General features: G+C 38.4%; 3 protein-coding genes across 3 annotated transcripts; all 3 read left to right on the top strand.

Annotated features, from left to right (window-relative positions):
• The first annotated feature begins 1286 nt into the window (after positions 1-1286).
• LOC146668254 (ras-related protein Rab-3D-like) lies at positions 1287-11425 on the top strand. Its single transcript, XM_085410143.1, has 5 exons — positions 1287-1485; positions 4251-4484; positions 6783-6901; positions 10302-10426; positions 10526-11425. The coding sequence occupies exons 2-5, from the start codon at positions 4251-4253 to the stop codon at positions 10711-10713; spliced, it is 666 nt and encodes a 221-aa protein (XP_085266269.1). The 5' UTR covers positions 1287-1485; the 3' UTR covers positions 10714-11425.
• Positions 11426-17061: 5636 nt separating this feature from the next.
• On the top strand, positions 17062-19113 carry LOC146668253 (uncharacterized). Its single transcript, XM_085408627.1, has 4 exons — positions 17062-17302; positions 17385-17546; positions 17752-17847; positions 18134-19113. The coding sequence occupies exons 1-4, from the start codon at positions 17141-17143 to the stop codon at positions 18440-18442; spliced, it is 729 nt and encodes a 242-aa protein (XP_085264753.1). The 5' UTR covers positions 17062-17140; the 3' UTR covers positions 18443-19113.
• Positions 19114-19934: 821 nt separating this feature from the next.
• On the top strand, positions 19935-25125 carry tspan34a (tetraspanin 34a). Its single transcript, XM_085408626.1, has 8 exons — positions 19935-20049; positions 21138-21219; positions 22321-22533; positions 23379-23453; positions 23555-23662; positions 23861-23998; positions 24117-24209; positions 24696-25125. Exons 2-8 carry the CDS (start codon positions 21163-21165, stop codon positions 24750-24752), a joined length of 741 nt encoding a protein of 246 aa, XP_085264752.1. The 5' UTR covers positions 19935-20049; positions 21138-21162; the 3' UTR covers positions 24753-25125.
• The last annotated feature ends 1866 nt before the right edge of the window (positions 25126-26991 follow it).

The raw sequence follows: 26991 nt of genomic DNA, 5'->3' as shown, positions 1-26991 counted from the left end.
TCTTCCTTTCTGACATGATTCACTTCATTTCATTTCACCTGAAGCGTTTTGTAGCAGTAATATCACTTGAGATTTCCCAACGAGTGAAGATAATCGGGTCGGGACATGATTAATGTGCCCTGGTGTGCATGACTACTTGCTCATAGTCAGGCTGATGCATGTAAATAAAGACCACAGCTGGTTTGTGTGACCTAACACTTGAAGTGTTTTAGAAGGTTATATTTTGAAGTGCAGTTTTGTAAATGGTAAGAGAAAAAGCTACTTTTCCTTTATTCACACAAGGGTTCGCCACAGCTGGTAGCTCCACAAAATCAGACAATTTTATTTACCGTGTCGGTGTCCAGTAAACCTGGGAGCTCATGAGATTTGGATGCCTAACTGTTGCACAAGTCAACACATTATTTAGCTGCCCTGGGAATTTTGTTTATTTGTTTTTCTAGTTTTTTTATTTTTTACTTTCTGTTTGTTTTATCGGAAGGCTTAGTATTGAAAGTGCGTCCACCAGCAGGTGAGGCAACAGAATACCGTGAAATTTAGCAATAACCTTCAAAATAAACCAGTATAAACTCGTTTTTTGACCATCGAGAACTGATCGTACACTCAAAAGAAAAAGTAAAATAATTGTGCCCCAAATTCTGCTTTTAACTATTTTAATTACATGTAAATTTTTCGTGTAATGCGTTATATAAGTGCAATGTAAAAGTTTAGGTTTAATGGAACCTGATTAAATGAAATTTATTTGAATGGTATACCAAGCCCATTTTCCTTCACGATTTCCTTAATTTCTTTAATTATTTGAATAAATGTTCGCTTGATTTTGAATGTTTCAGTTGCATTTGACTCAAAATGATTCCTTCGTGTTTACCGAGTTTGAAAAATCTCTTCGTCTTTTTTTTCTTTGCACAAGATGGCCAAGTAATGAGAAAACAGTACCGGTATCAAGGAGCACGGCTTGTTGCTTAGCTACACTGCTCAGCTCATTATGAAATGGAGTTCGAAGATTTTCTCAACACCTTCAGCTCTCCCTCAACTTATTTATTAGTTTCCTTCGGTTGCCATCAGTGGGTGCAGATTACCTACTATATAAAACCCCGCGATGAACAAATTGTTATCCTTTATTAATTTACATAGAAATGCAGAGGGTGAGCCAACTTTGTCTGGAAACAAATACACCCAACTGCCAGAAATTTGCACTCAGATGTATGTTACCCTAAAACGTCAGCTTTCTTTTGTAATGTTTATTTTGAAAGTTTATACCGGAAGTGCGTGATTCATATTGGGCATGACTTGACAAGTTGCGTGTTGGACGTCCCAGTGATAGATATGCACATGCATAGTGTGGAGATCCGGGACAGGAACACCTGAGCAGGAGAGCCCGACAGACAGCAACAGCTGCAGCAGCCAGCACACACTCATCGACTTTCAGGTAGACGTGTGAATACTTCGGGAGGGAGAGAGGAGACAGACCCATAAACAACACCCGAGGTAATTTGCATTCACTCACAGTTGTATGCAAAGGCAGACGGGGGCTGTTAAATGTCATCAGGTTTGTAGCTGAGCTGCCGTATGGTAAGGCGGTGTAGGCAACTTAGACTCTTAGTTAGTTAAAGGCTACAAGTGTCATCGGTGGCTTCAGAATATGAACTTTGTTCGTGGTTAATCGGGCTAATTTGTACACAGATATTTGGATTCGGTGTCAACAAGTGGGGCAATGAAGTGTCCCGTGAAACAGCTGCTCTCGTGCACTGCATTGACTGACTAAAGCAGTTACAAACCAGGCGTCAGATGCTCTGAAGTCAAATATTGAATGTGCATTAATGAGAGTTGACATGTTTTCCCAAGCTAAAGTAAATACACGACCCTACACACACACACACACACACACATACTTCAGTGTGTGCCAGGTACCTTCATGCTGATGTAGGCGCATGCGCGGATATTGATGTTCTGCTGAGTGTGTACAGCAGCATGCCGCTCAGCCCCTCTTTTATGATCTTGGAAGCTGTAATGCTGAGCTGGTCTCCAGAGACTTCTCAGCAGCCAAGGAGGAGCAGGACTCAACCCCTGAGAGAAGAGGAGGGGGGTGGGGGTGGAGGAGAAAGAGAGGGAGAAGGGGGGGTAGATAGATGAATGTAGATGGATTGATGCCGAGTGATGGAGGAAGGAGAGAGTTAAGAGTGGGAGGGAAGCTGGCTGGCCGGATGATGACAGGAGGGATGCATAGATGGATGAATATGTGAGGAGAGAAGGAAGATAAATGAGAGTACGGAGTGTGTTTGTGTGTGCATGTAAGTAGTAGTGTCACTGGGTGAATGAATGACCAGATGGGTGATAGATAAAATACACAAGCGGGGGAGAATCTATTGCCCCCTTCCCACCGCTCAGTCTCTACCGATCCTATACGTTTTTAACATGTGTTCTTGTGACAAATGGATGGAGAGAGCAGGAGGTGACCGGTCCAGGGAAGAAAAAGAGTAAGGAGCACGCCCTGGCTGTGATTCATAGCACAGTGATAAGCGCTAAGAGGAATCAGGGAGGAAGACGGACCATTTTTAAAATAACACTTCCATTTACCAACATCAGCATCTGCTCAGCTCTTAGTGTGGATGGATTTCAGACGTCTGAGTGTTAACCTGAATTCTCAAATAGCTGATATTTATCACTGTGACACCACAGCTGATATACTGGTAATCCTGGATTTTGCGAAAGCCAGTGCTATTCTTAACTTTAGTATTCCCCCTCCTTTTTTGTTTTCAGTTGCCATCTTTTGTTTTTTAATTCAAACAAACATTAAACCTCCAATATTAACATTTAAGAGAAACTAACATGAGCTCATACATTAGCTAATCATTTAACATTGAAAGGATTAACCAGTACATTTGACTATGTTCAATTATAGGAATGTATCTGCATTGCCTTTGTCTAAAAATTCCTTATTTAAAATTTATTTGCAATGGGCATTTGATTGTGTAGATGACGTGTCTGACATCGGCATCGACGTTCCCTACCATGGTCACATGTTCCTGTCTTTGCTATAAGACATCATTGCGCAATATATTGAGATTACTGGCAAGTCAGACTCTGTTAGATTATTTTTGTATGCATTAAAGCCAAGCAGTTATGTGACTGATTAAAAACAGGAACTAGTAGATACTATCCTGTACATGTATGCATTTACCAGCAGTTGACCCAGTGCAGCACCCTGAGCCTGCAATTATGTAATTGTCCTTAACTGCCTTACAGCCACACCTATTCTGTGTTGTTCTTGTACTTGTGTTATTTTTGTGTGGCAGTTGAACAGGTGTAAGGTACACCTGTTCAATTGCTCATTAATGCAAATATCTAATCAACCAATCGCATGGCAACTCAGTACGTTTAGGCATATAGACGTGATCAAGATGAGCTGCTGCGGTGCATGGCATGCATTGCAATTGGGAAGAAAGGTGACTTTAAATGTTGCATTACTGCTGGTGCCAGATGAGCTGGTCTGAGCATCTCAGAAACTGCTGATCTACTGGGACTGCACAGCCATGTCTAGGGTTTACTTAGATTGGCCACTCCTGTCAGCCAAGAACAGGAAAAATGAGGGTATAGTTCACCCGGGTTTGCCAAAATTGGAAAGTAGAAGATTGGAAAAAAAAAAAAAAAGTTGCCTGGCCTGATGAGTCACAGCAGAAATCGATTGCAAGATCAGCATGGATCCATCTTACCTTATAGCAGTTCAGGCTGGTGGTGCTGTGATGGTGTGGGGGATATTTTCTTGGCACACTTTGAGCTCTTAGTCACAACTGAGCATTGTTTAAAGACCACAGCCCATCTCAGTATTGTTGTCGACCACGTCTATCCCTTTATGACCATCGTGTACCCATCTTCTGATGAAATATTTCCAGCACCTTGTTGAATCTGTGCAAAAAAGAATTAAGGGAATTCTAAAGGCAAAAATTGGTCCAACCCATTGTTGGCATGGCATACCTAATAAAGTGGTCAGTGAGTATATGTAGGATTACCAGCCACAGGTAACTGGCAGAACTTGTCCCTTTTTAGGCATTTTAAGGGACAGCAATCAACAACAGACACTACAGAAAACCAAAATGTACACACACAACCACTACAAATTGCTGCAAACAATATTTAATACAAGAAGCACAAAAGACAACATTTATCAACAACAACAAAAAAGAAAGATGCTTTATAGCCCATCTCAGTGATCACACATGTGCCTCTCCTTTTTGTCTGTCGTCATTTGATAGATGGCTTTAGCCAGAGATCCAGGAGCGGCTCACGAGCAGAGAGATCCAGCCGACCAAAACTTTGACTACATGTTCAAGCTGCTGATCATCGGCAACAGCAGCGTGGGAAAGACCTCATTCCTCTTCCGATATGCAGATGACTCATTCACTTCAGCGTTTGTCAGCACGGTGGGCATCGACTTCAAAGTCAAGACCATCTACAGGAACAACAAGCGGGTCAAGCTACAGATCTGGGTGAGATTGGGCATGAGATAGAGCCTCTGCACTGCGAGGTAGTATTTTTAAGAAGTCCTTAGGATCGAAAACCCTCTAAACCCTCTAAGCAAAGGATTTATTTTCTCTCATCCGCTGGTTTTTTTTTTCTTTATTTCTTTCTTTTGTACTTCTTTACCTGGTATTTGACCTCCATTAACAGGGCAAGAGGAGAGGCGGTTTAGGCCACTGGGAGCACAATAGCAGCTTATACACTAGTGTAATTATGTCTTCAGTCCTCATGATTAAAATAATAGTTTGTGGCGTTTTGCTGAAGTACTAACCAAGACGTTTTTTTTTTTAATCTGAAGACATGGAATAATAGACACTAATTTTTACTTCGGGGGGGTTTCCAACCAAAGAAAAACACCTGTTTTTTCTTCCTGCTTTCAAACTGTTTGTCACCACATGCACATAGTTATAATGATTAGGGCAAGAACAAGGTTTGTTGACTCACTGAAAGATGTTTATTCATTGCAGCAGCCAAGAACTAAAAGCTCACTGGCAGTGTTGCAGTTTGACCAAATGTAATCTTAATCAAGCTGTCACACAAAACCTATCCGTTTTTTGTTGTTCTTGTTTTAACTACTCTGACTGTGATAGATGTCTGGGATGCTCCTAGAGGCACTTAATGTAGAGGTAGCTCCATTTGAACATAACTGAGATCTTAAAAGTCCCTAATAATTTCCACTTGAATGCTCAGGAAGATTTTTACTCCGGTCTCCCCACACCGGAGTAAAAATCTACTGTACAGAGAACAGCTTTGACACACAATATATCAACAAAATTGACTATAAAATGCTCCAGTCTCTTTAAAGTCGGAGTGGTAATTTATGTGGGGTCGTTACCTGTGGCAAAGAGGTTTTAAAATACATCTTCAACCAAAGGAGGGGCCAAATGAATAGAGCTTTTCAAAGTCTTGTTACACAACATGGAGTGTTTATCCTCTTCCCATTCCCTGATTTGCCCTCTTACATGCTGCAGCCTGTCATGGATGTGAACTAATTTCTCACTCTCTGGAGTTAATAACAGTTGATGTTTAACATTGTCCCCAGACGGCGGGGTTCATGAAAGATGCATGGGTTTGAGCTGCAGGAGCCGAATGTGCTTACCGCGCAGACTGACACCCAGGACAGATCTATTACTGAATGTTAGCGGAAGGCGAGGACTCACCCACAGTACTCCTGTTAGATGAAAGTAATGCATCTTTTTTGAAGTTAATGTATTCAGCGGGCCGTGCCTTCTCGGCTGCGCTTTACAATGATCCAGCTGCACACTTTCACACAAGGAAGGTGCCAAGTGAAATGATGAACCAGTAGTATAAAAGATAACCATATTAAAATTCAGATAAATAACAGTAAAAGTTTTATTACCGATGCATTAACAAGCAAGCAGATTTTTAACGTCCCAGCTGGTTGACTTGAGGTTTTATATTCAGGAAAGACACGCAGTATATTGGTTGTGAAAATGTTTTGTTATGAGCCCTTCACTTTAGAATCGGGGTTATTGGCTGCTGAGGGACTTAATGGGATTTCTTAGGACCATTCAAATAAGCGCAGCTACATGTGACATAAATTGTAGGTTGCTGACAAGCCCAGGAATGTGTACAATTAGAGTCAGTGGTGTTAATGAGGTCCATAGCAGCTACTGGCATCACATTACATGGGAGAAAGTTTAAAGAAGTTAGTTTCAAAGTCTTAGTTTTCTTACTGCAGTTTCAAAGAATCCACAGGAGTGTTACATTTGTTACTTTAAGGTTTTTCCCAAGGCAACATGAAGAGGAAAAATACCATCTGGAGATGTAGGCAAGACCTGAGAGTGTGTCCTAGTGTGCTTCCAGGGTGTGGCAGCATCAACATTTTAAAAGTGAGGGGTTATTCTATTCTAAGAAAGTTCATGATTGACCTTTGCTTTTGGTAAATGGTAAATGGCCTGTAGTTGTATAGCGCTTTACTTAGTCCCTATGGACCCCCAAAGTGCTTTACACTACATTCAGTCATCCAGCCATTCACACACACATTCACACACTGGTGATGGCAAGCTACATTTTCTGCAGAGTTAACCATTTGTTTACTTTTGCTCCCCTGTCATGTTTTCATTTTGCAAACAACTTTCAGTGTTTTAAGTGTTTTTTTTTAAGCTTTCATGTTGCTTTTGAGAAATTTGTTGCATGTGGTGAAATTGAATTTCAGTAGGGTTGTTGTTTCTTCATTTTTTTGTGTGATTTCTGGAGTTGGGCCAGTAAAAATAATTCATCCACCATTCAATGTGTGTTTACAGGATACAGCTGGGCAGGAGCGCTACCGGACTATCACCACAGCTTACTACAGAGGAGCCATGGGATTTCTGCTCATGTACGATATCACGAGCCAGGAGTCGTTCTGTGCTGTTCAGGACTGGTGGGTAGATGAAGCATATAATTAATGCAGAATAGGCATGTGTGTTTTCCAGTGGCTGAAGGCATTTTTCCAAGGCATGTGTTTTTGGGGGGGGGGGGGGGGTTTTCACTGGTCTAAAAAGTGATACCTGCACAGAAGTGCCTTAAACTTGCTTTCTTTCTAATGGCTAGCAGAGGTGACACTTTGGTTGCAAAAAAACGCTGTGGTTGTGTTGAGGTTTTACAGACCCGTGAACACCAGCCACGTCTAGGCCTCAGTCACACAGGCCTAGGGACCAGTTCACGACCATCTGGCAACCAGCAATGGTGAAGAAAAATGGGATATTCCCTGGTTGTGAGTGGTTGCTGAATGTGATGGCAGTGACAGGGAAAATGTTAATTCATCCCACTCATGCTGCGCTACAGACTGGTCAGTAACCCCCATGGCAACTAGCTGTTGCTAGGGAAAATGTTTATTCCTCAATTAGTAAAATCTCCTTGCTTTGGTTGCTGAAATTTTGCTGCAGTCTTAGTTTTAATGCAAGTGGCAGATTTGTCTACAAAGCCTGTCCAGCTATCCTCTAGGGAAACTGAAAAGTGCAACATGAACCAGAATTGAAGACCCGTTTGCCTTCAAAGTAAAGGATTTGTTCTTCTAGAAACATGCTGGCTGCAGAGCAGAGACACAACCTCTACTTTGACGTTGGGCTGGTAGACAAACACGAAAAACTACAGGAAAAAAAAAAAACAGCGATAACTAGGAGGTTTTTGGTGCAGCACTTTCTTTGTATCTGATTCCTTCCAGCCAGCAAATTCCATGAATCATTGCCAAGCAGTTAAGGAATACACATTTTTCCCTAACAAGTGGTTGCAGACAACTCTTGAGCAATGTGTGCATGACGACACGAAAGAAACCTCAATAGAAATTTGTGGGCAAATGGCCCATGGTTTCCTTACTTTGTGACTTCAGTAAGCTCTTTCCTGAGGAGTGTATGGTCTCAGTCACTACTTTTAAGTCCTTTTGAATTTAGTGAATTTCATTATATTAATGACGGCCCTCATTAAGGTCCACAAGGACAAAAAAACACAATATGCTTTAGGGCATCCACTGTGTAGATGTGCAGGTGTGTCCATAGGCTCTGCAGTTAGATCTGTCTTTTGATCGTGACATTTAGTTTAAAAGGCTGTGATGGTGAAAACATCAGAAAGGGAACTTTTCAATGTCGCCATGGATACATTCATCTTATCATTTTCTTCAACTGTTTGTTGTTTTTTTTGGATCACTTGGAGAAAATTAAAAAAAGCAGCACTCTTGTTCACAAGAATAGATGCTGCATTAAAAAATTGGATATAACAATGTGTTTAATTAAAGAAAATACACATAATGTTCCACTGTATAACCTGTAGAAACAAAAGGACAGTATATCAATTGACACAACCAACAGTCCTCCTGAAAATGGACACCACGGGAAACATTAAAATATTAATTTAATCCGTCAGTTACTGATCAGTGTATGTTTTCTAAGTACAATTTGAAAATCAACGCCCTTTAAATTAATATGGTGGAGTAAAAAGTCAACATTTGCCTCTAGAATTCTGGGGTAACTGAAGGTGTGTGTGTGTGTGTGTGTGTGTGTGTGTGTGTGTGTGTGTGTGTGTGTGTGTGTGTGTGTGTGTGTGTGTGTGTGTGTGTGTGTTATAATTACTGTTACTTTATGTTATCATTACCAGTGCTCTAGTCGAAGACTTCAGATACAAAAGACTTGAAACACGACTTTCATCAAAAGTGAGAAAATGATATCAGGTGAAAGCTCTCAGTCTGTTTTCAATAATCAGATGCTTTTGCTTCAGACTTCTCTAAATCCCACTCTGAGCTTCTTCCAACGGTCTTCTTTTGTAAAAATCTGTAAATGCTGCTTCACTTTGTCAGCAAAGCTAATTGTGTTCGCAGCATCACCAATCAGGGGATGAGATCATGTGACATTCAAACAGGTTAAGTCTCATTTATCTTAATCCGGGTTGCCAGCTTGCACTACTTGGGCTCTTAGCTGACTTGACATGACAGCAGTGCACTGTTTTTAATGGATATTTCTGTTTATTTATTCATTTATATATTGCACTGACATTTTGTGCCATACAGTTTCAGTTTATTCAGTCTTTCATTTTGAATACTGCTTTCATCATTTGTGATGTTTCCACTTGCATCCTTAGGGATTTTATTCAGTGATTAATAACCTTTTCATTCTAATTAAAGTGAACTTACTGAACCTTCTTTGCACCTTCTTTGCATCTCATTTCATCCAGCAACAGCCAGTAGCTTCCATGAATCACTGCCGAGCAGTTAAGGAATACACATTTTTCCCTAGCAACCAGTGGTTGCAGACAACTCTTGACCAATGAATCCTCAGAAAAATCTGTGCGAAAATGGCTCTTGGTTCCCTTTGGTTTGCTTTGTAACTTCAGTAACCTCTGCCCTTAGGAGTGTATGGTTTCAAGTCCTTATAAATTCAGTGAATTTCATTATATTAAGGTCCACGAGGACAAAAAAGGCACAGTATGCTTTGGGCATCCACTGTGTAGATGTGCAGGTGTGTCCATAGGTTTTGCAATTAGATCTGTCTTTTGACCATGATGTTTAGTTTACAAAGGCTATGATGTTGAAAACATTCAGTGCGCTTCAGAAAGGGAATTTCTCAGTGTCGCCATGGATACGTTCATCTTATGGCTTTTCTCTAAAAGACTGTTTTTGGGGGGGGCGGGGGGGTTCCGTCTTTGACCTGGAAACGATCAAAAAAATCAACACATATAGCAACAGGTTGACAATAATACTACAAATAATGTCAAAGGAGCATTATCATTCTGCTGTGTTATATTAAAGAAATGCAATGTTCCACTGCATAACCTGTAGAAATGAAAAGGAAACCAATCGATAGGCGCAATAAACAGTCCTCCTAATAACATACACATCCGGAAACGTTTGAATTTTGGACTCAAGTGAAAGCTCTCATTTGATGATCAAATCCTTTTAGCAAAAATCTCTTAATGCCACTTCCCTTTGTCAGCAGAGCCTATTGTGTTCACAGCAACACCAATGAGAAGACGAGATCATGTGACATTCAAACAGGTTTAGTCTCATTTGTCAGTGTGTTGATATTGTTATCATAATCCTGTTTGCCATCTTGCACTACTTGGTGTCTTAACTTCCTTATTTATTCGTCTATACAGTGTGCTATCATTTTGTGCCATGCATCTTCAGTGATCTCCTTCAGTGATTAATAACCTTTTCATTGCCATTAAAGTGAACTTGAATGCTAGAAATCAGAAGAGACTCAACTTTGGTTCATTGTTGTGATGGACTGAGGGTCTCTGTAGGTGATACAGTAGAGTTGTGAACATGGTTTGGATTTTTTGGTTTTTCTCAGGGCAACACAAATCAAGACTTACTCGTGGGACAACGCTCAGGTGGTGCTGGTGGCCAATAAGCTGGATTTGGAAGATGACAGGCAGGTGCCGACTGAAGATGGCAAAAGACTGGCCAAAGAGCTCGGTCAGTACGCGCTGGTGTTTATCAGCATGAAAACACGTGAACAAAACATTATTTAATAATCACTCATAAGCTCTTTATCTCTCTCTGCTCTCTCGCCAGGCTTCCATTTCTTCGAGGCCAGTGCCAAAGATAACATCAACGTGAAGCAGGTCTTTGATAAGCTGGTGGACGTCATCTGCGAGAAGATGAACGAGAGCGTCAACGGTGATGCCAATCCGGCAACCAATCACAAGGGAGATGGCCTGAAGGACACACCCAACAGCAGTCGGGGTGGCTGTGCATGCTGATTACTGATTGTAAAACCTGATAAAACAGGTTTAATAATTAAATATAGGTGCCCACACTTACACAGATGACCAGAATTGCCCCTAAATCTTTCATTGTGATTGTACTTTACCAAATGTTACTGCAGTGCAATCATGGATGCCTGGCGTTCAGTTTCTTTCTCTTTTTTTTTTATATTTCTTTTTGTTCCTGGTTTTCTTGACTCGGTGGTGATTCAAGGATCGTCTTTGTAATCCCAATGTAACTGTTACACTAAGATGCCAAAGAGCTCCACTGAGCAGCCTTTTCTCTTTATCGTTTCCTGTTCACACAGTGCAGTGAACAGCACCTGTTGCAGGTCAGGATGTGAAAGAAAGCCATGTGCCAGACTGAAATTGCATGGGGAATCACCCCGATTGACTTGTGTCATGCTACCCCCTAGTGGGCGTCGCACAAAACTGCATCACTGTGACTTCTGTTGAAATTGCCTGTTGTAAACCAAATGAGCAAGAAGGTACAGTACAAAGTCTAACATATTTGAAAGCTGAGATCACACACGCCTGATAGCCCTGCGTGAGTTCCAGTTAATAAACCACATTTTTTGTTGGATGTTTTATAGGAATATAATCATCTGTTGTGTTTAAGTAATGTATTTGTTTTTTCTTTTTATACATTTAATTATTAATGTTAGTCCAAAGTTAAAATAAAGTTGAAATTAAAAGAAAGGAATATGTATGTTATGTCTGTTGGCCTCATTTGTATGAAAACATTTCATGTATAGTTTTGTAATTTGTTTTTAAATGGATGAGTCATTGCTTGGAAAGACAGTTTTCTCCAGTGAATTATCAGAAAGGAGATAAAACACTGTGAGTGGCCGGCACACTTTTGTGTTACTGTGTTATAGACATTTAATTGGTGTAGTTTTGCTTAGGTGGTATTAGAACAAATTGCCCATAGGTGTGAATGTGAGCGCGAATGGATGGATGGTATTAGAACAAACACCTCTACCTGACAGAACACCTTTGGGCTGAATCATAGCACAGACTCCGGGCCGGACCTTCTCAGGGTTCACTTCTGGAAGAATGGTCAAAAATTCCCATAGATACACTAACTAACCCTTACGGAATTATATTAAGCCCTATGGATTAAGAATTGGATGTCACTCAAGTTCATATGCAGATGATCAAATACTTTTGGCAATATAGCGTATGTGCTTCAAAGGTAGCTTTTAATGCATGAAGGGTAAATTTTGCGCACTGATATTTTAAAGCTATTATACAAAAGAAATGTCATTTTGAGGGAGCCGGGAAGGAACCAGTGCTGAATCAGATTAAGTACTTCCTAATGATCCATGAAGTTAATAATAAAACATTCCCAGAAGTTTCCATGCAGTGTTGAAATCATTCACTAATCAATAGCACGACAAATCAATAAAGTCATAAATATTATCGTAAAAATGTTCCACGAGTAAACCAGTTATCGTTTATCATGACAGTTTTAATTGTTCAATGACATCACACTGGACTTCTGTGTTTTAATAGTGAACCTTTTACTTTGACCATGACCTGCATTGATTTGATCACCATGGTTTCTTTGATTGGACTGATCACCAAGAAAGATCTTATTGTGTACACTGTAAAACCCAACAGTGCATCTTACTAAAAGAAGTAAGTTGTTCTTACTCAGTTCTGAAAAATAGTTAAAGTAACTTTCATGAAGTGTGTTAGGTAGACCCAAAAGTATACATATGTTATAATAACTTTATTGTAATAAGTACACATGATGTTTTTGTAACGTTTTAAGTACTGTTGCTTTAAACTGTTTAAGTAGTGTTAATTCATTTGTATTAGTCATCATCCACGGCCCCGCCCCCAGCGTTTTGCCTGGACTTGTCGGCCATGAGACACGAGTCTCGTCAAGAGAAATTTTGCAAGAGTGGAAAGTACAAGATAAACGTTATTTTTATGTTTTTTTGTTAATGCTTACTTCTAGCGTACATTTATCAGACTGCTTTGTTTTAGTTGTACTTTGTTGTAATTTATCAGACTACTTTGTTGTAGTAGCTCGTAACTTAGCTTGCCAGCACACAATTCCCGCCTAGCGCTGTATGGAGTCTGCCTTCACAATTTAAAAAATTAACGGTTGGTGGCTTGTTTCAATCAAATAGTTGGTAAGTAGTCTAATTTTTGCAAACTGCATGCCACATAACCTTTGGTAAAATCAGTGTTTAGGCTTTTCTGACTCTGAACTTTATCAAGTTCAAATGTAGCCTACTTTTGACACAGTGAAAATGGTAGAAGATTTATTTAGTGTTCATTTTAAGAGTTTACTGGACAAGTTCACCTTCACAAATTTAAAATATGATGCTTAGTGGCATTTTAGTCGTGAAATAATTTACCTTTTCAAAGCTGCACTGCACCAAACCTAAACGTTTCTGACTCTGTACTTTCCAAGGGTTAGCCTATTGTGTACTTCACTTATGTAAAATTGCTTTATTATTTCATAACATTTAGAGTAGTTGACCAACCTGAATTGAAAATGAACTGTAGTTACTGTTTTCAAAGCTTGTGTTATCCAGGTTGACTGTTTTTAAGTGAAGTAAAAGTCTAAAAGTAAAAACTGTTCTGCTAGCTTTCTGTCCTCATGGCTTTGTGTTATTACAGTCTGACGATTGAAGGAGCAGTAGCATGCCGAGAGATCATCCAGCACTGCACTAAAGACAGCCAGTAAAGGTGATTTTAAAACGATTTGGCATCAAAATGTGGAATTGCAAGTTGTGTAGTTTTTCTACTGCCATAAAAGTCATGTTGTTGAAGCATTATCGGCTCAACCATGGTCAGTACTCCACAATTTCACCCTTACCCTGTCTCTACAACACATGCATGTGTACATTTAGTACATTTAATTCATTAAAGATACACATGTCAAGAATGCACACTCCCACACAAAGAAAAGACGGTTCTTATCTAGATTTGAATAAATATGGATTTTGTTGCCCTGTGTGTAATTTTAAGCAGCCATTTATTGAAAGCCAAATGTTTATCCATCTGAGGGGGCATTTAAAACGAAAAGAAACTGTTCCATGTCCTTTCAAGAACTGCAATTTTAAAACCAATGTATACTCAACCTTCAATGCCCACAAATGCAGAGACCACCAAAATTCAACAAGTTACAATGAAGGCATTGTGCAAAGTGTTATAAATGTAGAACAAAAAGATGACATGCAACTTGATTCAATAGAGTCATCAGATGACAATCAAGTGGCATCCACCAGTGAAATCAGTGGAATTGAGGGTTTAGAAGAGCAGTTGCAATACAATCTGGCTGGATTTTTCTTGAAAATGCAGACCATTCTCCATGTGTCCCAGAGAGCAACACAGGAGATTATTGAGCATATTGATCAGTTGTTTTTGTTATCAGTACCTCTGGTTAGAAAATCAGTTGTAGATATACTGAAAAAGCACAACTGTACATATACGGACAAACTGGTGGATGAGATTTGTCAGGCAGTTTCTGATAGTAATGTTTTACATAAATGTGTCACATCTGAAGGACCACTATCTACAGCAAAGAGGAGGAAATCATATTACGAAGCAAATTTTCCATATGTCAAACCTGTGGAGTATTTAATTGAATCGTCAAAGCACACTTATATGTATGTGCCTATTCTCACATCTTTGCAATTGTTGTTGAAAAAAAATGATGTGCTTGAAGAAATTAAACAAGCACCCACACAGATTCCTGGACATTTCATGTCATTTTGTGATGGATCCTACTACCAGGAAAATGTTCTACTGTCACAAGAGGGACAGAAATTGTCAATAATACTTTACGTGGATGATTTTGAAATCGCAAACCCACTTGGTACCTCAAAGAAAATACATAAAGTTTTTGCAGTTTATTGGACACTGGCAAACTTTCCAGTTAAATCTCGTTCTGCTCTACACTGCACTCAGCTTGCTCTGCTGTGCAATTCCAATGATGTACGCCAGTTTGGGTATAAGGAAATGTTGTCACCACTCTTAAATGATCTGAAAACTCTTGAAGAAGTAGGTGTCTACATTGAGACTCTTGGTGAATGTCTTAAAGGCACTGTTTACTCTGTTGTGGCAGACAACCTTGCTGCCCATGGACTTGCTGGTTTCAATGAGAGTTTCAGGTCTACATATTTCTGTAGGTTTTGTCATGCCACCCAAACAGAAATGCAAACTGAAAATGCTGTTACAGGGAATTATGTAATGAGAACAAAAGATGCTCATGATAATCTTGTGCAAGAGCTTCAGAATGATGACATTGAGGAAAACTATGGTGTTAAAAACCCCTGTGTTCTTTCTGACCATCTCTCTTTCTTCCATCCTGTCACAGGCTTCCCACCTGACCTCCTACACGACCTGTTTGAAGGTGTCGTTCCAGTGGAGTTGGCACATTGTTTAAAAGGTTTGATTTCTAAGAGATATTTTACCTTAGAAGACTTAAACAGAGCAATTCTGCGCTTTCCCTACCAACATTCTGACAAAGTTGATCGCCCTCATCCAATACCCTCAAATTTTGCCAGGCGAGGGACCATTGGTGGGAACGGGCATGAAAATCATGCCCTTCTTAGACTGTTGCCTCTTCTCATTGGCTCCAAAGTTCCAGAAAGAGACACTTTTTGGGAAGTGCTAATGGATTTAAAGGACGTAGTTCAGCTTGCCATGTCTCATACTTTTAGTGACGAGACCATTCAGTACATGGCCTGTAAAATATTAGATCACAGACAACTCTTTCAGGAAGTGTTTCCTAATGTTCGATTCAGGCCAAAGCATCATTACATCGAGCATTACCCACACTTAATAAAGTGCTTTGGTCCCTTAGTTCATCTTTGGACAATGAGATTTGAGGGAAAGCATAAGGTTTTCAAAAAAATAGTTCATGACACTCACAACTACAAAAATGTACTAAAAACTTTGGCAGAGAGACATCAAAGCATGATGGCATTTTATTTGTCCTCATCAACGTTTTTCAAACCACCTGTGCAAACATCCAAAATGGAGTCTTTGTACATTTCATCATTACCTGCAGATACACAATTATTTATTTCAGGTATTGCTGACAGTGACACAATATATGCAACAAAAAAGGTTACAATTAATGGCACAAACTTTGCAATTGGCATGTTTGTATGCACAGGTGCTTATGCTGCATTGCCAGAGTTCAAAGAGATTCTTAATGTACTGCTCATCAGAAACAACATTTATTTTCTCTTGAAAGACTATGACACTTATTACGTTGAGCACTTGCGTTCATATGAAGTAGCAGAGAATCAACAGAGGGGTCTCCGTCACAGTGTAAAATCTCTGTGCCAACTGTCTGACCACATGCCGCATGTTGCTTACAAGATAGCAAATGAACTCATTCTAACAACAAACCATTTCATTCCAGTGTCTGACTAAAGAAACAGAACTGAGACATCAGCTGATTCCACCAATTTCTGAACCAATGCAAAGGTAATTCATCTATTCAGTTTTTTTGTATTCACATAAATGTTTTTATATTTTTGCACAATTAATATTTTGCAAATAACTGTAAACACAAACATGTATTAAAATGCCACTATAATATGTGAAACCTGTCTGTTACAGAAATAACAAATTCAGATGGAGGCAACAGGAATATTGAAGCTAAGGGTCATCCTTGATAAGGATAACGCTGAAAAACTTATTTTGCCATCTCGTCCAAACAGTGTGCAAGCCCTCATAGATGCGATCAAATCTAGGCTAAATTTTACTTTTGACTTTCGGCTTCAGTTTCATGACCCAGATTTTGATAATGCCTTGTGTAATTTGGTTAAAATAGAAGACCTGCCAGCTATAGCATCTGTTAAAGTTGTCAGGTTAGTTGAGCTTGACCGGATTTCAACGAGCACTGATGACACAATCCTTCAGACTGATAGCACTGATACCATAGATTCACCAGAGCGTATTAGTAGATGGCCAGAAGTTTTTATTGTTCCGCCATTTTCTTATGAAGTGGAACATGTATTAAGAGAGGGTAATGCAGCATTTGATAAAAATGGGAAAGTAATTACGCTGACACGAGATCAAAAACACAACATACTTGAGACAATGGGGGAAGAAATCTACAAACTAAAAGCATACCCTAGTACAACACAAATTGGCAAGGCTGCAGAAGCTTTAGTTAGAAAACATCCCTGTCTGAAAGAGAGGAATTCTGACACTGGGTGGGAAGGGTGGAAGAATAGCCTGAGATATAAAATGGGAAACCAAAGAAAGAAGTTGGCTAAAGCTGGCATCATGGATGTTGCTGTGAATGCTGGAAAGCGCAGCAGAACAAACCCAGATGGAGCTTCACCAAGGGCCAATATTAAGACCTAGGAGAGGTGAGGTCAACTTCCTTCCTTCTTATCCTTCTGGAGAAACAAGGGAGTCTCTGGAAACCAGAAGACTTGAGATGGTAGAGGAGTTCAAGAAGACCTCAGCAGAAAGAGACATCCCTCTCATTCATCAGCATATGATGCCCACTTTTGCCCTCCGGCGTGAAGAGATTGTCACCACTTCTCCTCCTGTATCAGAGCTCAAGGACAGATGGCCAGCACTCTTTCATGAGACACAGGTAAGTACAACTACATATATAACATTTGCTGTTCATATAGTATGCTGTGTTTTGCTTATAATATTTTTGGAATTCTCCTCAGCTCTACTTTGAATTTCATCGGATCACCAATCAGAATCTGCCACATGTGTTTTATGCTGCACTGGATGATTATGCTCCTCAGCTGATTGGACTTTACAAAAAGAGGAAAACTGGACGGGTCGGTGAAAGGATGGAGCAGCTTTTGTCGGCATATGGAAAACAGGTATTTAAAAATACTAATTATTATTCTGCTTGCTTGGCAGTTGCCATTGCTATGTTTATATGTGTATATATGTGTGTGTGTGTGTGTGTATATATATATATATATATATATATATATATATATATATATATATATATATATATATATATATATATATATATATATATATATATATATATATATCTTTATTTTATTTATTTTTTAGGACAAAAACGACATCTATGCAACTAGAACAGCAGCTCTGGCCGGCCTACCAATGTACCTCAAGGAGGATTCTTCAGAGATTTTCAAAACATGCAAGGTACTTGGGTATTACAATAATTTGCACATTTGAATTTAAAAAAGGTTGAAAGGAGTTTATAAGTCATCTGGACTTGGGTTGAAAGTTGAAGACGTGAAGTTGAATGACTTATAAACTTCTTTCATCCTTGATTTGACTGGATGAATGAAAAATGAACCTTCACTGTCAATTTAAAACATGTTATGATATATAGAATTTGAAAAACTGAAGAAAGGTGCCTGACCATTTGTATTTATACTTTTAACAGAGGTATTACAGATGAATAATTGTGCACTGTGTATTATAGGAGGAAATTGAGTTCTATGAAGCCACAATTGCTCTGGTTGCTGATGTCGATGAAGAGGAGGTGCCTGGAGGAGTTCCTTTCTCACCACGCCAAGTGTTCATAGTACTTGAAGATCAGGTTGTTATGACTCATCACTCATGGACTGATGCCCTGGTGTGTTTGTTTGGGCTAATCTATGCTCTGCATCTGAGCTATCCTGAGAAGTGTACTGGCTTTTTTGAGTTCATTCAAGTAGTGTTGCTGAAGCTAGACGATGAGAGAAAGCAACTAAAACCAAAATTGCAGACACTAAAAAATGAGCTTGTGTAGATGATGTTTGTTTTTCACTGTCAGTATAGTCGTGCTTTTTCAGTTATCTGTGAATGGCTTCAATAGTTTTATTTGTTCAGGGTAATTAGCTTTCTAAAAAGCAATGTGGAGAAAGCTAAGAATAAGGAGACAATCCATATTTGACGTTTTGTTTGTGATTGAAAAAAATCTTTACATAGTGTGTAATCTTAAGCTTATTTCTAAAAACACCTTTTAGTTACATGGAAATCTTTTGGAAGATAACTGATAATTAGTCAATATGTACAGTATACTTTCAAGCTTTATTTTTTAATTGTGTGATGAGTGCCAGTTCACTTGATTCGAGGTCTGGGCAAAACTGTTGAGAAGCCACAAATACCTTTGAGAATATTTTTTGTTAGTTCAGCTGTTTTCTATAGTTGCATTGCTGTAGTGCATCTGATTTCATTATTATACTAAATGTTACTTAAAATTGTGATTGTTATGGCTCTAATTGCCTCTAGACTATTGTTTTTTATATGATGTACACCTAAATGTGTGTTTTGTATATTTAATTGATTTTCAAAATGCTACAAAAAACATTCAAAATTCCCTAAAAGCGCAAGTTTTAAAATGCCTAATTATTTGTTTGTTTGATAATGGCTTTAGCAGTCATAGGTTATGACTCAAAGTATGGTTGTATTCATTCTGTATTTTCTCTGCAGTTAAAGTTAATAAAAACTGAATGGAAAGAACAATAGCTTGGTTTTGTGTTAATAGTACTTGAACCATTTGGTGCAATCGGTTTCCCCAAATGGATTAAGTTGTTTAAATACAACTATTTAAGTTAATTTAACTTAATTTGAATATGAGCATGTAACACTTTAAATAAGTTTGAATAAATACAGCATCTTAGTACAACAAATTTAATGGTTTAAGTTAAAACATACTAAAAACAATGAGTAAATAAACATAATGCATTTGAGTTACATTATCATATTTGCTTTGGGTTCTTGGGACTCTAATAAAGTACTTAAATAATCCAAAACTGTTTAAGTTATAAAACTTGAATCAATTGGTGCAATCGGTTTCCCCAAATCATTTGAGTTAACTTAACTGGTCAGGTTTTACAGTGTAGAGCACAATTGTGATTGTGTGAGTCGTGTTTGTTATGAAAAACCTGGATTATTAATTGAATTTTAAATTAGTATTTTTTTCAGCCCTTGATGAGTTGCAAGAAAACAATGAAACCAGGAAGTTTTGGAAAACATGCTTCCCAGATACCCTTGTATAGGAGCTTGTGACTGAATTACGTCACCTGAGAAAATATCTCTTGTCAGATTAAATTGCTTTATATGATGTTGTTGTCAGATTTTTTTTGTCTTCGTGACATTTGGTCATAAAAACGTATCTCAATGTCATGGAAAGTTGTGAAATGTGATTGAAAATAACTTTGAACCGTGTGTGTGTGTGTGTGTGTGTGTGTGTGTGTGTGTGTGTGTGTGTGTGTGTGTGTGTCCTATGGTGGGCGTGTTGGTCATGGGGTTGTGCGACCTGTGAGAACTTAAATGGGCAGTCCAAATCGTCGATGCACAGACACTCCTCGCTGATCAGACCTCAGCGGACACGCACACCTCAGTACAACACAGGTATAGTTGCTTTCTTCACTTTTTAATTCAAACTCCACAACTACACTGCTATTAATCTTCCTTAATCTAAAGCTCATCCGGATGATGAATGGTTTGTTCTGTAATCAAAGGATTTTATTAACATTAGGCAAGTTGTAGTGACATGATTACTATTCCTTAGCAATATCCAAGTGTTATTATTTTGTATAAAAACAGGTACAAAAAACAAAAAAACCCATCAAACTGAGTTATTTAGCTGCTGCATTTCTATTAAAAGTGTTGGTGCAGAAACATCTTTTCTTCTTAGAGTTTAAGTAATTTATTCCCCTCTTCTGTGGCTGCTCGAGTATGTATTCAGAAATTAACATGGAGGTGTTATAAGGGAACTTTATTGCCTCATGGAAACAAGGTTGCAGCTGCAAAGTAGGTCCAATTGATTGCTGTTGTCAAAGCTGCAATAAGGAAGAACATGACAGTCACTATAAAACGGAGTTTATTTCTCTGATACCAGGAACAGGCATGTTAGGTTGTGCAAGTTAATGGACAAGGGGTTGTGTGTGCCTCTTTTATGGCACTCCTGTGCTACCTAAACTGTGAAACCACTAACCTGATAAGGTACCTCAGCTGTAATATTTCAGCACACTTGCAGTTCAAAGCTAGAGGAAGCTATTTTTTTTACCTCAACTCAACCAAATACAGACTTTAATGCAAGGAAAAAAGAAGCAAGCATATCACCCAGCTGAGGTGCCTAGAGTAGGATGATTTAAATAACTAGCAGCAAAATGAATAAAAAATAACATGTAGACTTGGGCAATGCTTCAACCGAAACTGCATGACGTCAGCATGAAACGATTGGTATATTTAAAGAAGATTACGACCCCCCACTCTTTTGCTGCCAGCTACTTTGGTTAATGTTTAACCCAAGCGAATGCCGAGTGACCCATGTTGGCCACTGCTTGTGTTGTCTGCCTCTTGCTATTGATTTGAATTTCAGCAGTAAAAGAAAAGTTCCCCATGTTAAATGCTGAAAAAGAATAATTGTAATTACACTAGATAAGTTGTTTTCACCTGAACTGACATAATTTTTTTTGTTCTTGTTTCTTCAACAGAGTGAAAAAACAGAAATCAGCCAAAATGTGTTGTTCCGGCTTTCTCAAAATTATGATGTTCATCTTCAATGGCGGCATCTTTGTAAGTTGGAAAAAAGAGAGAACTTCTGTTTGTCTGCATCTCTTCAACAGCTTGGTTTCACATCCTACACCAGACTACAAAGAAGACTTTACAGAGAGTAGTGAATCAAAAAAGGCCAAACCATTTCATTTGGCTGTATGAATTATTCTCTTTTATAGGTAGTCTCAATAAGACGTACATTTTAGCCCACTTTCTCTGTTCAGATATGGCTTTAAGTCAGAGTTTTCGATAATGTGAATATTTGCTTTTCCCCATAAATCAGATTAGATGAACATTACCACTGAACATTATGTCTATTTAATGTAAGGTCGAAGAGAAAAGATGGTCTGCTTAGCCTTAGCTAACTAACTTACAACATAACACCAATTATCGCTACAGTGCTCCCGCTCAATGCAAACATGTCACATTCAGGTCGAATATTTTCAGTGAGCATTAACTGACAGGAGCGCTGATCTGTGGATTGCCCTCCATGCTCGGAAACAATTTTTCCTCCACTATCACAGTTTTTCATCACCATAACAGTTTCATCAATCTTTTTTTATGATTACTTTGTGCGCATGCAGAAAAATTACAGCTCCCATTACTTCTATTGTAACAGTGTCACTTCTTACATTATCATTTTATTTTACTGATGTTGCTAGAATGAACGAACTCATTTCCAGAGTATTTTTCTTTATGTCTGTGTAATTTATCAGTCACCCCGATCAAGCGTAAAAAGAGGCAACTGGAAGTCTTGAGTAGTTTTCAGTAGATTGAGTAGTTTTAGGTGAAATGTCTTTGCAAACCTAAAGAAATCCAGTTGCCAACTTTTCTTCTTACGTATGTTGTTCCCTATTTTTGTCTTTTTCCTTCGGATTTTCAGTGATATCAGAAAATTAATTTAATATGTAGTAAGAAACTGTTTTTCTTAAAATGTTGACAGCTATAAATAAATACAATTTATTTTGCCACTGTTACTTATTAAAAAAGTTAGTGCAGTTCATATCATTCACGTTCAGTTTTTTAGTTTAATTTCCCATTAGCATTCCATGTTTTAATCGTCTGCTTACATTATCTTACAGTTTTTTTCTTTCTCTCCTTTCTTTCTTCATAAACCTGCAGTTAGCAGGTGCCGTCATTCTGGGTGTGGGAATTTGGGTGCAGGTGGACAGGAGTTCCTTTCTGGATATACTGGATGAGGTGGAAGACACCTCCTCCTTATCACAACTGGCAAACGTCAGCTACCTGCTCATCGCCGTGGGTGCTGTACTAGTTCTGATTGGCTTCCTGGGCTGCTGCGGTGCCATCAGGGAGAGCAAGTGCATGCTGCTGACGGTGAGCAAAGTTTGGAATAAAAATAAATGAATAAAACATTTGTAAAAAAAGAAAGAAAGAAAGAACAGCAGATATGGTCTTCTGTGTCTGTAATAGTAGGATAATAAAGTTTGCAACTTTGCCCAAATCAATAAAATATAACATGGCACCAAAGTCTTTCCTTGAGATGACAATTTCAGTTTACAACTGGGGAGTAGAGAGAATTATATTTAAGTCAGCTGAGTCAGAAAAATGTTTAAAAGAAGTGTTTAGTATTTCCTTTTGCCATTCATTTAAAGACGTGTGTCCTCACACATGATGTGACCAAATACTGACACATCAGTAAATTTCTTCTTCGTGTGCTATCGATACATTTGAAAACAGGTGCAGGTGCTCTTGAAAGATTCTTCAACAGTCTGACTTACCAGAGCCAGCACTTTATGACTGCTGACGCTAGTTCTTGTCAAATTAATGAGGCTAAAGGCAATATGATAGATGTGAGTGGATAAAGAAGACAAAACTCGTAGTGTACAAATGGCAGTTAGTGTGGAAAGGCATATCCAACAGCCAATTAATGTACTGCACACAAAAAAACAAACACTGCAGGAAATAAATGTGTTTTAGGGCTGGGTTTGCTGTTACACTGACTTAGAAATGCACAGTAAATAGCCATCTTGAAAACTTTACCGTATTAATGGACATGTACTGTATAGTGACTTAAGATTGTGATTCTTCTGTAGCTACTCTTTAGCTTCATATTTGAGCAGGTACTTTCTTGTAACTATACATCTGTTTCTCCACTTACACCTTAAGAGTATGCTGTTAAGAATGTTTTACAGTATGCTTTTTCGTTTTCCCCCTTTTAGTTCTTCAGTATTGTTTTGATTATCTTCCTCATCGAGGTTGCAGGAGCCATTGTGCTCTTTGTCTTCAAAGATGTGGTAAGTAGCTCTGAAGAGCAAAATCTGGCAAGAGCTGCCAATGGTCAGATTTAGAAACTAAAAAGCATGATAACGTGCTACTGTCTGTCTGTGTCTCTCAGGCTGGTGAGCTTCTTCAGGAACTGGAGAAAAACGTCCAAAAGAGCATTAAAAACAACTATGGAAAGGAAAACCAGCTGACTTCTGTCTGGAACAACACAATGAAAGAGGTACTGTACCCATTTATTTATTTAAGAGAAAGGTTTGTGATCTATCTGCACATGGAGGTTTATTTGATCAAAATTTTAAGACTAACGTTTTGAATTACTTCACATTTTACACATTAATCAAACTTGTAGTCGTAATTTTGTTCTGTTGTTATGGTAATTAAAAACTTGTTGCATTAACAGTTTTTTGCTCTCTTCTAGCTTAAATGCTGTGGATACAGGAACTACACAGATTTTACAGACTCGCCTTTTAACAATAACGGTGGTCTCTATCCAGCCCCATGCTGTAATTCAACCATCAGTGCTGAGAAATGCAATGAAAATAAAGCGCAACATTCGGTATGAGACCAGCCTACATTTGGCCTAATTTTATGCATGTCAGCAACAGAATGAATCCAATGTACAGTGCACAGCAGTGTTTCCCATCCTCAGCTAAAAACATTTGTTTTGCTTTTAGAACATCGATGGCTGCTTTGACAAACTGCTGCAGCTGATAGAGGACAACGCTCTGGTCATTGCAGGTGTGGCAATGGGGATCGCTGCTCTCGAGGTATCGTTCACGTTCGTCATCCATCAGTTATATACTGCATGCTAGTTATTATCTATTGTGTATATTTTTATCTTCAATTTCTTTATGGCCATATATCTTACATATACTTATAAATGATACTAGATGACACAGTGTGTGTGTCTTTTTTCTGGGTGATTCATTTTAATTTTATTACTGTGAAACAACATATTTAAAAAAGTTAATTTTCATACTGATTTGACTCTTGAAGTAAGGGGAAATAGTTTCAGCCCAAATGAACACCTTATTTATTTTTGAATAAAATAAACAGTTCAGTTAACATCCCATAATTTGACTCAACCTTACCTTATAAATGGCATGACAGTTGCAGCAAAGTCCACAGCTTGTTCAGCAATTTGCATCTTACAGAGTACAGAATATGACACAGAATTTGTCCACATTGTAACTTGTATCTCATCTCAGATCACTGTAGTTAGATCTAATGTTGATTAACTGTTGTCTTTGCAGATCGCTGCCATGGTGGTTTCAATGGTTCTCTACTGCAAGGCTGGAAAAGATCGATAATTCAACTTTGGAGAAATTTTGCTAAGCGGTTTTGTCTGTGGAAAGTTTTCTAGTATTTGATTCAAAGCAGATTTTCAGCTGAACATTGAATGCTCTGCCTCTTCTGGTTTTTAAAGCTTTCATACAAAGATAGAGGAAAAGCTAGTAACATCTTTTTACTTTTAAAACGATGTATCTGTACACACTTATACTGTGATTTATTTATGTTTGTGTGAGGGTCTCCTGCTGTATGTGCTGATACACTTGAAATGATGCACAGTGCAGAGAACTCTGGTTTCTTTGTGTCAGTGGTTTACAGTCACTAAATTAATGTTATGAGTTTATTTTTTTATGTATGATCACTTCTAAATAATAAAAAGAACAAACTGAACTTGTGCCATAATTGATCGTAGTTTACTTGAATTTTTTATCTTACTTTACAACTTTTTAGGTACACCTTCTCAGTTGTTTGATAAGTCGAATATGAATCACATGATAGTAACTCTGTGAATTTCGGCATATGCACATGGTCAAGATGACCTGCTGAAGTTCAAATTGAGCATCAAAATACGGAAGAAAAGTAATTTAAGTGACTCTGAACATGGCATAGCTGTTGGTGCCAGACAGGCTTGTCAATTTTCCCACACAACCGTCTCTAGTGTTTACAATTAATGGTCCAGAAATTAGAAAATATCCAGTGAGCAACAGTTTTCTGGCTGAAACAGTAACTCAAATAACCACTTTTTACAACCAAAAATGTAGAAGAGCATCTCTAAACAGAAAACATGTGGAACCTTGAAGCAGATGGGTGACGTCAGCAGAAAGCCACACTTGTCAGCCAAGAACAGGAAACTGAAACTGCAATTTTCTGACTAAAATTCTGATGGGTCTCAATCTCTACTGTGACACAGATGGATGGTAGGGTTTCATTTTGATGTAAACAACATGAAACCACGGATGCATCCTGCATTGTATCAAACCCATTGGTATCAACTCAGTATCATTTAAATGCCACACCCTACCCGAGTATTCTTTCTCTTTATGACCACAGTGTCATGTCACAAAGCTCAAGTAATCTCAAACTGGCTTCTTGAATATGACAATGAGTTAACTGTATTCAAATGGCCTCCAGAGTCACCAGATCCGAATCCAGTAGATCACCTTTGTGATGTGGTGAAAGGGGAGATTTACACCATGAATGTGCAGCTGACAAATCTCAGGCAGCTATGTGACGCTCTCACGTCAATAAGCCCCAAAATCTTTAAAAAGTATTTATAGTCCCTTTTTAAATTGATGCCATGAAGATAGAAGTCATTTCTGTAGTCAAATGTAAGTCCAACCTGGTTTTAGTAAGAGGTGCCAATAAAGTGGCCGGAGATAATACGTAAGCTAATTATTAAAGAAAGACTTGATAAGAGTTGAATTTTCCATTAATGCTGCTGCTTTTATCTGCAGGACACAGAAAGCAGTTAAGTTATCATGAACACTGGTGATAAGACAGACTTCAAAAGTAATCTATGTATGAAGTCCTTACACAACCCTGAACATCAGTCATGTTAGTGTTGAATGAACTCATATTTTTTAGTATATCCACTCCAATTTAATCTTTTGAGTTAAATCTCGTGGTTCAACAGTCTGCTTCAAGCTTTGGAAAATGTCTAGTATTCAGGCATTAAGAAAAAAAATAGTGGCAGGTAATAAGTAGACTTAACAAAGTGTATAAGTTACATATTAATATCAACAAACAGGTGTTTAATTGCATGAGGGATGAAAAGGTATATTTGATCAGTATGGTGTAGACAAGTGGTTAAAACACTTTAATAAGTAAAGTAAATTATATTTCCACAGGTTAATTTTATTTGATACATTTCAATTTATACTAAGCAGGATTGATCACACAGTGTGTGTGTGTGTGTGTGTGTGTGTGTGTGTGTGTGTGTGTGTGTGTGTGTGTGTGTGTGTGTGTGTGTGTGTGTGTGTGTGTGTGTGCTAGCTGGTGACGCAGCCGGTTTTACAGTCACATGTTCTGCCACAGCCATCATCTTTTTTAGGTCAACGTTCTTATAAGAACTTCAAGCATATGGAAAGTCCCTTTTATCTGAGAGTACCAATCTACTGTGCCTCCACCCAGTCTCAAATTGGGGAAATGTTATGTGTAGGTGAATGTGTCAACCACTATACCATAGAGCCATCTGTCTTTTAGCCACACAGGTCAAAAAAACTAAAGACATGCATACAAACACAACGTTTTATCAAGGCA

This window comes from Rhamphochromis longiceps, linkage group LG6, assembly GCF_057381845.1.
Source record: "Rhamphochromis longiceps isolate RC_006_pf linkage group LG6, R_longiceps_female_GT1.1, whole genome shotgun sequence".
In the NCBI taxonomy this organism is placed as follows: Eukaryota; Metazoa; Chordata; class Actinopteri; order Cichliformes; family Cichlidae; genus Rhamphochromis; species Rhamphochromis longiceps.
This window is presented reverse-complemented; position numbering and strand designations above follow the sequence as displayed.

Bases quoted from the DNA above. Each gene is read 5' to 3' on its own strand.
- tspan34a (XM_085408626.1), top strand. From the start codon at position 21,163: ATGTGTTGTTCCGGCTTTCTCAAAATTATGATGTTCATCTTCAATGGC. The intron at 21,220-22,320 runs GTAAGTTGGAAA...ATAAACCTGCAG, and splicing joins TCTTCAATGGCGGCATCTTT to TTAGCAGGTGCCGTCATTCT. The intron at 23,454-23,554 runs GTAAGTAGCTCT...TGTGTCTCTCAG, and splicing joins TCTTTGTCTTCAAAGATGTG to GCTGGTGAGCTTCTTCAGGA.
- LOC146668253 (XM_085408627.1), top strand. From the start codon at position 17,141: ATGGTAGAGGAGTTCAAGAAGACCTCAGCAGAAAGAGACATCCCTCTC. The intron at 17,303-17,384 runs GTAAGTACAACT...AATTCTCCTCAG, and splicing joins CACTCTTTCATGAGACACAG to CTCTACTTTGAATTTCATCG. The intron at 17,547-17,751 runs GTATTTAAAAAT...TTTATTTTTTAG, and splicing joins TGTCGGCATATGGAAAACAG to GACAAAAACGACATCTATGC.
- LOC146668254 (XM_085410143.1), top strand. From the start codon at position 4,251: ATGGCTTTAGCCAGAGATCCAGGAGCGGCTCACGAGCAGAGAGATCCA. The intron at 6,902-10,301 runs GTGGGTAGATGA...GGTTTTTCTCAG, and splicing joins TTCTGTGCTGTTCAGGACTG to GGCAACACAAATCAAGACTT. The intron at 10,427-10,525 runs GTCAGTACGCGC...CTCTCTCGCCAG, and splicing joins AAGACTGGCCAAAGAGCTCG to GCTTCCATTTCTTCGAGGCC.